This window comes from Typopeltis vanoorti, chromosome 16 (assembly GCF_054136105.1).
Source record: "Typopeltis vanoorti isolate ZY-2024b chromosome 16, IOZ_Tvanoo_1.0, whole genome shotgun sequence".
NCBI lineage: Eukaryota > Metazoa > Arthropoda > Arachnida > Uropygi > Thelyphonidae > Typopeltis > Typopeltis vanoorti.
In genome coordinates, this window is record NC_143564.1 from 67,772,261 (window position 1) to 67,785,251 (window position 12,991).

Sequence of the window (12,991 nt, forward strand, 5' to 3'; positions counted from 1 at the left end):
CTCAGTTAGAAAATGAGAATTTGAGCCAGTTTCCACACTTAAAAAGAGTAGAGTGAATGTGCTGAAGATAATGGTAGTTTTACCAAATATATTAAAAAAATCAGATTATTGCAAGAGTCAATTGAAAGCTGTTTTTGTGATTTTGCTAAAAAAGAGGACTGCATACTTGCATTTATAAACCCATTTTGTTAGTGAATAAAAAATCATGAAGATGCCTAGTAACACACAAATGGAATGTATTGACTTGAAAATGAATTCATTATTGAACATGATATTTGATGAGCTTCTCTCGGTTCCAAAATGCTTCCAACATGATTAATTTCTGGCAATCATTACCCTGTGAGCATTTTCCAGAATCAAGAAAATTTGCCCAGAGTTATATCTGTCATTTTGCAATGATATACAGATGTGAACAAGCATTTTCAGCCATGAAATTGATTAAAAACAAAATGAAGTCATGATTCATTGATTAAAATTTGAAGAATTCTCTGATGCTCTCAGTAACTAATTTAACTCCGAACATTAAAAAATTTGTGAAAATAAAAAAAAAACAGACTCAAGTCTTCAAGGTAAGTAATGTTTGTCTTGCTTTTATATCAAATCAATATATCATATCTATATTAACATATTTTTACTGGAAGTTTTTAAGGGTACAGGAATTGTATGGTGCATCTGAACTCGTATGTGAAAAAATTGGTGCATGGAACATAAATGGTGGCCACCCCTGATCTAGATTCGTTGCTGCTCTCAACCCCCCCTACCCTCCCCCTCCTCCCCAAAACCTTGAGTAACTTAGGAGAGCTTTGCAGGAGCATGGGTTATTACCAACTTAGCTCCTGGACACCATTATAAACAATATAAAATATTGTTGTGAGCATTGTATTAATGTGAGGGTTTGACCTCATTTCTTATTTGGAACCTTTGAGAATCTCATTTTGACCTTGTTTTTGACCATTGGCTTCATGTATCTTTGTTACTCGGTTATTTATTTACAATTTTTGTGAGCATTTTTTTTGCATCTAATATAATTGCTTTTCACTGAATTGCATAAAAATTCATATCTTTTTGAGTTATCGTGACTTTTCTCTTTGTTCCTTAATTTATGGAAAGCAGTGTAGTTCTTGAATGTCTAATATGTAAATCATCCATGTGTCCTCCATCAGCATGTCCAGTCATTTTCTGCAACTTTTTATGCATTGGTTGGTCACTTCGCCCTTCAGTTTTCTTCCATTCAAGAATAAAGACATAAAATTATCAATAAGATTGCTCTGAGCAATGCAGTGTTATTATGATGTCCAAGCAATCATATACTGTGCGAGTGCTAGAAATTTTTTTTCTTCCCAAATATGAAACACCAGTCTGGTTGGTAGTCCAGGCGGTTAACTTATCCACTCTCTAACTAGTAGGCTGTGGGCTCTAATCCCACTGAGCATGGATGTTTTTATAAGTGGCTTTAGATGGTAGATAAATATTATCTACCTGTTCAGAGTACACCAACGGCTTATTTAAAGCCTGAAAATTACTTGAAAAAGCTTGCTCTATGTTTGCTCAGACATTTCTATAGCATCTAATTCTCAGGCCAATAACCTTTAATTGGTGGGAACCACATTAAAAAAAAATGGAAATTTGCTATTAATAGTTGAATCCACTAATACTGAGCCTTTAAGTGTATATTTTTTATTGAAAAAAAATCTTAGAAACCTACTATTATTTTTATGTTTGAATTTGTTTCCATTTAATTGCAGTCCTGATAGCCAGTATATGGAAATTTTAAAACTATATTCAATGGAAGATTATGCTAAATTGCTGATGACAAAGTGGGATATAAAGCCTCCAACAGAGGAAGATATGCAACGCGAGGAGGCAATTGCCACTGGGAAGTATTTTTTAAATTTTACTAGTAGTTAAGGATTCATGCAGTTCACTTTAGACATCTGGTTGTAATCTCACTGTGCAACAAGTTGTAACAATAGTATAGCCAGAATAGAAACCTCACAGTGTGCAGTTCTGAATATTCTGTGAAAAAGTTTAATGGAACCACCTAAAATTCAAGGGGTACCATGGAGAGAGGTGTTTGGGGGAGAGACAGAAATTGTAATTATGCCACTATTTCATTAAACACTTAATAATCAGCATATAAACTTTTTTTCTCTTTAATTTTTCATTAAATATGTTGTGCAATAACAGTTTACAGAAGATTTTATGAATCCCATACCATTGGTAGATTGTATGTTTACATATGATTGTATAGAACCAGCTATCATTTACATGTACAATAAAATGTTGATTATCCAGGTTTCAGTTATCTGTGAGGTCGGATTAACTATAGTCCTCTGTAGGGCATACAAATTTAATTTTTTTTAAAATTCTCTATGCATGTGGATTCATAAAATAACAAAAGTCATTACTTGGTATTTTAAATAGCATTGTATCATTATCAAACAATATTTCATCATCCTTCTAGCAGAACTTATTTGTCATCACTGTTACAGTTTCCCATTCTGCTGCCAGAGTGCACATCAAGTGTATTATGCAAAATATAACAGACAAAAGAGAACTATTTAACATAGTTCTCTTTTCTCGTGGAAAGGCTTAGACGTTGGTTATGCATTTTCACTATATAATTTAAGGAAATTACAACGTACTAGGATATACATTAAAATAAATTTTAATATATTTTAATATTTCGGCAACGTCACGTTGCCATTTTCAAGAACTTAAAGTACAAGACACGTGCATGTAGGCACAACAAAACAGTAAGTGAGGAAGAAATAGGAAGCTATTATTTCTCCTAAAGTCCTGATTGTGCCCTCTAGCGGGCACTATTGGTATTCTTGGGCGATTGGGCTGAAGGTCTTCTGATGTAGGTTTCCCAAATTTGAGGAAGTCTCATACAGCCAAATTTGTTGAGGTTTGGATCGTTTCTTAGGGCTGAAGCTGATTCCATGAAAAGCCTTTCATATCTGTATTTGCTATGGTGTATTATCCTGGCTTTCTTCCACCGTATTCTATGGCAGGTACCCAGCACATGGTCAGCAAGACCAGAGTGGCTGTATTGGTGAAAATGGATGTAGTCCTTGTGTTCTGAAATTCTGATATTTGCTGTCCTGCCTGTTTGGCCAAAGTAGGACAGCTTACAACTGCAAGGGACATGGTATACACCAGGTAGGTCTGTGGGGGGGGGGGAGGTTGGTCTTTAGTAGAGCGGATAAGGGATGCCAATTTTTTTATGGCCGGTAACAAGAAGTTAAACATTATGAAAGTTTGTTTGTGTGCTCCTGTTGTATAACCAAATTTATCTAGCATTCAACCCCTAAAACGTTGGAAAAAAGAAAGTTGTTTTAACAGTGGAAAATAAATTGGAGATTATTAAATGACATGAAAAAGGTGAAAGGAAGAGGAAGCTAATGACTGCCTACCCTTCCTGGATACACTAATCACACGGCTTCCAGATGATTCCTTTTTCTGTTTATAAAAAACCCACGTATACAGGGAGATATTTGCACAAACAGTCACACCATCATCCAACTCATCAATATGGTATCCTGAAAACACTCACTCACAGAGTTAGAGCTATTTGTTCCAGTAACAATGCTTTTACTACTGAACTCACTCACGTCACACCTTCTCAGCCAGTATGGCTATAATCTCCATAGTATAGAAAAAATACTAAATGCATCCCAGAAATCCCCTCCATTGCCTACCACACAAGCCCACAGCAAAACTGTTACTATCCCATACATTCAAGGCACATCTGAAAAAATATCTAGAGTGCTCAATAAATATCAGCTATGCACTGTATTTCAACTTTATGTCAGATTGGCAACTCTCATCTGTTCACCTAAGGACAAACTCTCTTCTTTATCACATTCAAAAGTTTATATGAAGTGCCCTGTTCTTGTGACTGGGCATACTGTGGACAGACAAGAACTGTTGGCGTCCACCTTGGTGAACATAGAAATATATCTGGCGCTATTGTTATGTCAAGTCAGGTCTAGAAGACCATGCCTTGGATACTAATTCACACAGGATCAATTGAAAGAAAACAAAAGTGTTACACAGAAGTCATAAGTCAGAGAGATTGTTTTTGGAATCAACAGAAGCTTTAAAATATACTCCAAACCTCAACAAGTATGGATCTATAAATTTACAAAAAATCTAGGAGACAGACATTTTAAGATATAATTAATATTTGTTTTCTCTCTTTTTCCAGCATAGATGCTGCCTAATTAAGACTTTAGTTCCTTGTGTTGTCCGTTATAGTTTTTTAAACTAGTCCCGCTATTATACCAAACTGTGACAAACTGTTTTTGTGCTCTGAAGATGATGGATATAATATAATACCAGTAAAATATATATCAGCAATTAAGTTAATAAATGTTATTTTCTTATCATTCTGTGTTGTCATCAATACTGTGAAAATAACATGTATTTGTGGTCACTGGTCTTCCACCAACTGTTTTAGTTCTAATTCAACTCTTGGATATATCAAAATTGGTTTGAATACTCTCATAAATACTGCTCATTTAGTGTTTTGGCTAATTTCTTATTCCGTATAAATATACTCAATATATTCCCTACCAGTATCATGTTTAATGATTCTGTTGCCTATTTCTGTATTTAATTAGTCATCTTTACTGACTTTTAATTAGATTTAATTAGACATCTATAGTGCCTGTTGTTTATTAATTTTAACAGTATAATAGAACACAGAAACTAAGTAAATAATTAATTTATTAACTTAATGCTGATATTTCCCTGGTGTTATAACCAGCATCTTCAGAGCACAAAAACACCGTTTGTCACAATACGCGAGACTAAAACAACATGGTGTACTTAAACAAAATTGTAGCAGCAACACAAAGACTAGAGTCCTGATTTTGGCACCCTCTACCTGGAAAAAAAAAAAAGCTATCATATATTACTAGAGTCCTAGAAAAGTGCTAGTTTTCTTAATATGACTGTCTCCCAGATCTTCGGCAAGTTAATACAGCCATATTTGTTGAGATTTGGAGTGTGTTTTAGGGCTTCTGTCGCCTCTAAGAACAATCTCTCTGATTTATACAGGTTTCTGTGTAGTACTTTTGTGTTTTTCCAGTTGATCCTGTGTGCAGGGGTATCCAGAACATGGTCTGCTAGGCCCGACTTCCCATAATGATAGTTCCGGACGTATCTTTTATGTTTGCTGATGCGGATGTTCACAGTTCTTCCTGTTTGACCGTAGTAGGCTTGATTGCATGAGCAGGGTACTTGGTAGACTCCTGGATGTGATAAAGGAGGAATGCTGTCCTTGGGTGTGCGGATGAGGGTGGCTAATTTGCTACGTGGTCTGAATGTTGTGCGTAGTTTGTTTATTGAGAATTCTTGAGATCTTTTCGGATGTGCCTTTAATGTAAGGGATGGTGACTGTTTAGTTGTAGTTCTCTGTGGTGGATGGTGGGAGGGGTTTCTTAGGAGTGTTTAGTATTTTGTTTATTTTATGTGGATTGTAGCCGTTGGCCAAGAAGGTGTGGCGTAAGTGAGTCAGTGCAGCAGTAAGAGCCTTGTCATTGGAACAGATTGCTCTCGCTCTATGTGTTAGCGTTTTTAAAATGCATATTGTTGAGAAGGATGATGGTGTGATTGTTTGTGTAAGTATCTACCTGTATGTGTGGGTTTTCTAAAAACTGAAAATGATAAGGAACCATCTGGGAGACGTGTGATGAGTGTATCCAGGAAGGGCAGACAGTTGTTGGCTTCCAGTCTGCCCTTCCTGGCAAACAATCACACCATCATCCTTCTCAACAATATGGCATATTAAAAACACTAACACATAGAGCGAGAGCAATCTGTTCCAATGACAAGGCTCTTACTGCTGAACTGACTCACTTACGCCACACCTTCTTGGCCAACGGCTACAATCCACATAAAATAAACAAAATACTAAACACTCCTAAGAAACCCCTCCCACCATCCACCACAGAGAACTACAACAAAACAGTCACCATTCCTTACATTAAAGGCACATCCGAAAAGATCTCAAGAATTCTCAATAAACATAAACTACGCACAACATTCAGACCATGTAGCAAATTAGCCACCCTCATCCGCTCACCCAAGGACAGCATTCCTCCTTTATCACATCCAGGAGTCTACCAAGTACCCTGCTCATGCAATCAAGCCTACTATGGTCAAACAGGAAGAACTATGAACATCCGCATCAGCGAACATAAAAGATACGTCCGGAACTATCATTATGGGAAGTCGGGCCTAGCAGACCATGCTCTGGATACCCCTGCACACAAGATCAACTGGAAAAACACAAAAGTACTACACAGAAACCCGTATAAATCAGAGAGATTGTTCTTAGAGGTGACAGAAGCCCTAAAACACACTCCAAATCTCAACAAATATGGCTGTATTAACTTGCCGAAGATCTAAGAGACAGTCATATTAAGAAAAAACTAGCACTTTTCTAGGACTCTAGTAATATATGATAGCTTTTTTTTTTTTTTTTTCCAGATAGAGGGCGCCAAAATCAGGACTCTAGTCTTTGTGTTGCTGCTCAATTTTGTTTACGTACACCATGTTGTTTTAGTCTTGCGTATTGTGACAAACGGTGTTTTTGTGCTCTGAAGATGCTGGTTATAACACCAGCGAAATATCAGCATTAAGTTAATAAATTAATTATTTACTTAGTTTCTGTGTTCTATTATACCGTTAAAATTAATAAACAACATGTTCAACGAATCTATAGTGCCTAAATACCTGAAATATTTCACTTGTTCTGTAGCTTTTCCTTGAAAATGCAGTCAACATTCCATGTTCCTGCCTGTTTTCAGTTTTTATCTTTTATATTTATTGCTGATTTTCATACATCTGTATTAAAACAGTTATTCAGTTTAGTTAGTCCTTAAGACTTGTTCTAGATTTATTTAGGAGTATAAAATTATTGACATAAAGAGCTAAGTTTACTATGTCTGATTTTGATATCAGCTTTGCCACTTGATATTGTGATCCATATAGATGGACAACTTTGGAAATAGCTTATAACCCTTATCACACCTGATTTTACATCACATCATCTTTGTACATCCTTCACTTCTGCCATCTTACAACTTAAGTATAGGCTGTATATTTTTCTTTCAAATATGTTTTAAACCATATACAGTTGAAGAATCATATACTCTTGGCATATTGAAGTTGATTCATTGTAGAAAAAATTTCGAACATGGAATAGTGAGAGAAAGAGAATAGTGTGTTGTTTGGGATTCAGTTATTACGGATGTAAAATCTGAACATTTGCTGAAAGATGTGTTTGAGGAGCAGAATAATTAATAGAGTGACTGAGATTTTGGAGAAAAGAAATGTGGATGAATTGATTGTGCTAGATGCTAGTCTAGTGACTAACATCACTTTGGAGAAAATATTTCTTCTATGTTCAAGTAGCTATGTTCTCCAATCAAATAGGCTATGCATTTGAATTCCATTGTGAATATAAATAATTTCTGAATGTCTTTAGGTGGAAGATAAATTTCATCACCTAGTGTGAGATGGAGGCCTCAAATGGTTTTAAAAAAATGTCCTATGTTTAGTCTCTAGAGCAGAGTTTTCAGATTACCTATCCATGGTACTAATATTAATGTACTGTAAGGTAACAGCCATTTGCAGATAGGGTAGATTTCCATAAGTTACACACACACACACACACACACACTTATATATATATTTGATAGGCATATATAATGAGGATTTCCTGAGACTGAGTGCCATCCCACACACAGAGATAGCTGGACTATACAATGCATCAGGAAGCATCTTATACATTCAGTAAAATATCACCTAAGAGTGTGTGTGTGTGTCTGTGGGGGGGGGGGGGGGGAATACATATACTCACTGCCTATTATTTTTGACTTGCACATACAAAGATACATTTCTTCCAATATTTATTACCATTCACATGACATCTTATATAATCTAATTAATTATAACAGTAAAATACTAACTGTTTTTGAAGTGGTATGATGTGCGGCTAATAATAGATATAATATACTGGTCATATTCCATAGTTACTTTCAGCTAGAATTCAAACTATAACAAAGTCCATTTTATTTAATGTAATATTTTTACTGGTATTAATCACCTATTAAAATAGCAAGTTATTTGCAGCAGATTAATTTCCTAGTTACTCAAATTCCACTTGAATAGAGATGGTTTGGTATTGGATATGAATAAATAACAAGCAATTCAGGTTAGTAAATAATATTAAAAAAACAGGAGTATCAGCTAGAGGCAAAATGTATGATTTTTGAACATGGAAGAAATATATTTCATCCTAGAGGATGAACATGAAATATTAAGCATTTGTTCCCTAAGTATACACCTCTAAAAGTTATCATGTTCAGTATTTAGTCTATAAATAATTCTTGCATGTCATTATTGCACTTTTTGTCTAAAAAGGTATCGTTTACCTGCAGAGGACATAATCTTGTACGTAAGAGATTATAAAAAAGAAATTTTCATAAAGAATCACCTTTATTATGATAACATAGCACCTCTATGGAGTGACAGGACTTCTCACATGAGACATTTTATCCATCGTCACTGTGCTAGTTAACTATTTTTTATTTATTTATTTATTTTTTTTGTATGTGTATGCTTTCTGTTAAACAAATCAACAGTAGGTTTGTTTTGTAAATATTTTTTTCTCATGAAGAACTGTCATAGTTTATTTTCAATAAAATTCAACACTGTTACGTTCTTTGTAATCCACTTTAAATTTTTCGTGATATCATAACCGAATTTTAACTCGTCTTAATTGCAGAAATATATTTTAATAAATGTTTTGTTTAAAGCAGAGCAGCTCCACTCATAAAAATCAAAAACCTCATAGTATGCTATAGTGGACTATTTGAATTTTTTGTTGTTTGTAGTAGTTTATCCTTAAATTCTTGAAATATAAGAATGTATGCACTCTTAAAAAAAAATTATATTGCTTTTTCCCTATAGGAGGGCTTGACTTAATGATAGTTCCAGGACTTGCTTTTACAAAAAGAGGACATCGCATAGGTGGGGGCAAAGGATACTATGATGTATATGTTGGACGTTGTCTTCACGACCCTCAAGGACATCCTTATACTATTGGTCTTGCATTTCATGAACAAATTTTGCACAGCATACCAACAGATGAGCATGATTTCATGGTGGATGAGGTTGTGTATCCTGATGATTAGAATTAACTTTCGATGTTTATGATCATTACAGTATTTTGTTCTGCATAATTGGTTTTGCTTCTGTGATTTTCATATGAGATTGCATTATTCATTAGTTGGAAGTGGAGCATAAAAATGTTAGTGTGATTTCTTTAGAAGAATAATGGGAGAAGCAGTATTCTTTTGGCTTGAAGTATCATGTGCCAAATTGTTCATTTTATTTTTTGTCATCAGATAGAAAATTAATGTTTGTGACGTGTAAATATGAAATTTTAAAAGATTACAGATTTCTTCCGTGTCTAAAATTTGTATTACAAAATTGAATTAAAAGAAATTAGAAAATTTCTTTATTTTTAATATAATTTTCTATTTATATACTGTTGTGAATTACATTTTTTATAATGAAAAGAAAAAAAAATCCTTGCTGCATACTTACTGTTGCACATTACTATAATTAACTTTTTATATAAACCACTAGTATTCTCTTAGCATTACATAGGAAATAGATATATTAATGGGGAAAAAAGAAATATGTAAAGAAATGGTAAGTCATGTTGAAAGTTAAGATATATTTTTAGAAGAATTAGTTAAAAAAATTATATATAACAATCAAGTGTATTTTATAGTATCTTAAATTTATTTCAGGTGCTGATGCAGATTTATGTTACAAATTATGCTGTTTTTAGATGGTATTGTTTTTCTTGGGTATATTCTTATTCTAATATTCAACAAATTATTTGCTTTTGTGTAAGTAAGTTTTTGATAAGCTAATTGATAAGAGATATTAAGAATGCTGCTGAATTTAAAAATATTCAAAAACTTATAAGAAAGAGAATCAAAATATTTTTACCCTTATAGGCATATTAAGTATCTAGCAGTTAAGTAGTTATTAATATAGAGTGAAATCTCAGTATAATGTATGTTTGCATTTCTAACTTTATACTACAGTCATGTGCTTAAAATGCTTAATAAATACCAAAAAAGAGGGGCGGGGAAGACACATCATGAATAATATGTAGGGAGGATCTAAGGAGTCTAGATACCCTCCTTACACATACACACATTAAAAAGAATAAATACTTCTCTGCAAAACTTCAGTTCTCCAACTGAAAATATGTATGACTATTTTTTGTTAATTGTTGATATCTTAGTGGTAGCTAACAGTAAATTTTAATTAAAAAAAAAAAAATCATACTTCATTCCTTGGGAAAACCTGATTCATACAAAGCTTAAGTTTCTCAAGTGGTTTAAAAAAAAAAAAAAGTTATGCCCATAAAAATACAAAATTTTTCATGAAACATTTTTTGTAATTGCTAATAAACTTCATAATTTATAATTACAAAAAATGAATGAATTACACTGAGGTCTGCTATATTTATACAGAAAAGCATGCTTTTAATGCTTATTTCCATTAATGTAAAATATGGATGAAAAGTATAATTTCTTGTCAAGTACAATTAGTATAATTTAAACTGAATTTATGAAGTGGAACAGTTTAACATGTTTGTTCAGCCTTATTAGTAATTTATTTTAGATGATGATATCTGTTAGTTTTTAAAACAGTAAGTTTTTTTTCCTTTAACTGCACTACTTCATTTATGTAGAAATAAACATTAATTTAAAAAATATCATAATAAATGTTCAGTTTTGTTAATTTAACAAAACCTGATGTTTGCTCTTCATTTCAAATGACAGGTTAGAATTATCTAGAAGATGCAAGGAACCTTTACAAGACTTTGTAAGAGAAGTCCAGTCATCTATTTGAATATTGATTTGGCAGAACTTTTCTTCTTAGAAACTCAAGTTTTTTATTCCACTAAACAGGAAATGACTGTAGAACCAAAATGTTTAATAGATATAGTATAATAATATGATGGTTGAGTTAGACAAGGGGAATAGATATATTCATTATGGAGATTTAATGAAATAAATACAGCACATATAATTAATTACACAACACATTTAATCATGCTTTTTGCATCTCAGGCACTGAGACATTGTCAGGGAAACAATATTCTTCTGGTTCCCATCTGCCATATGGCCGGGGGAGGGTAGCTATATGCTACCATTCTAGGGAGAGATGATTATGAGCAAGGTGGTTTCCCGTTGCCTTCCTTGCTGTAAGTATTTATGACTGTAACCTGTGTGTTCACGGGGGCCGGTTTGCCTGCTTGCGGGATGAAAAACCCCAGATAAACTGGTGGAAAAAACCCTGCTGCCGACGCCCAAGACCGGCTAACTTGGCTATGGCTGAGGAAGATCCTTAAGCTCCTCACGTCGTGGACGGGAATCGAACCTAGGACACTCCTTCCCCAGGCATATGGTTGTGAAGCACAAAGCCACTAGGCTAACCGCACAGAAACAATATTAAAATTGCCAAAACACGTACAAATTCTGAGATGAGATCAAAATCTATGATTAAACTTGTTCACTTAATTATATTGCTGTATTTAGTCCATTAAACCCCATGATGAGTTCAAATTAGCACATAAGTCTAAATAGTCAATTGTTAATATTTCACTGAATATATATATATATATATATATATATATATCAGCTGTAAACTGGTTACATAAGTTGAAGAATATGGGACCGAATTACAAACTATTAATTTAGATAAGAGGATGGCCACCTGACAAATATTAAAAAGTGGTGTGCAAGGGATGCACATTTGCAAGATTTAAGACAGTGTTTCTCAACGTGGGGCGTACACCCCCACAGGGGAAATTTGAAATATTTTGGGGCAATTAGAAAATGATGTTGCATTCGTCACCTCATCACTGATATACTCAAAAAAACTCACCACTGTCAGCGATAAATTGTCGATGTTGCAACCCTGATTTTCCGAGAAAAAAAGCTGACATCACTAGTACAGCAGTCAACATAAATACAGTATCAAGAAGAACTCTCAGAAAAGCAAAATGATGAGTCTATTAGAACTTTATTCAACATAAAGGGAACAATGGCATGGCTTATTGACGAGACAGAAACGAAATACCAGAATTCAACTAGTTGTGCAAAAAAAAAAATACTGTTGCACTTCCCGTCATCATATTTAGTTGAATGTGGCTTTAGTGCTGTCAATGACTTGCTACTGAAAAAAAAAATCATCTGGATGTCAAAAACCATGAGAATTTGAGATTGAAAATGACTAAATTAAATTAGTACCTCAAATAAAAACTTTGCAGCAGACATCAAGTTCAAGGATCGCATTAACGTGGATTTTATTTTCCCCGAGTTCAGTTCAATTTATGTTTTATAATATACAAAGTGCAATATAAAATTTATATTGATTGAAGAAAGTCAAATTATAAACAGTTTTACCTATGTTCCTTTTTTACTTAAAGTACATATTTATATTATAAGTTTTCAGAACTTGGCTGACTATTATGCTAGAGGGGGGACATCAAAATCTTTGAGGCGTTGAGGTGACTAGTGATACTCCAGAGATCAGTTCTTGTCAATTGTTATTCACTTTCTGCCTTAATGACATTATGAAGGATTTGACCGGTGGTGATGCAAATCATCTAATTTGACATTTGATGATTTGCATCACCAGCAAACAGCTTGATGTTTGCTGGTGATGCAAAGATAGGCAGGATAATCAGAAACACCACTAATACGTAGTACCTGCAGAATAATTTGAATACGTTGGAATTGTAGGCATGTGAAAATGGCTGTTAGTTCAATGTAAGTAAATATAAAGTTACACACTTTGGTGGTAGGATTATACTAGAAGAGGTCTGGAAGAAGCAGTGAAAAAAAAATGGAAAGAGTATATAGAGGATTTGTACAAGAAA

General features: G+C 33.8%; 1 protein-coding gene across 1 annotated transcript in view; it reads left to right on the plus strand.

The window, feature by feature from the left end:
• The window catches only part of LOC150098100 (5-formyltetrahydrofolate cyclo-ligase-like), a 44,918-nt gene extending 35,381 nt beyond the window's left edge, over window positions 1-9,537 (plus strand). The window contains exons 3-4 of the mRNA XM_090406048.1: window positions 1,746-1,875; window positions 8,988-9,537. Coding sequence (XP_090262174.1) covers window positions 1,746-1,875; window positions 8,988-9,212 — 355 coding nt within the window. The 3' untranslated portion in view covers window positions 9,213-9,537. The remainder of the gene's footprint in view (window positions 1-1,745; window positions 1,876-8,987) is intronic.
• Window positions 9,538-12,991: the final 3,454 nt, after the last annotated feature.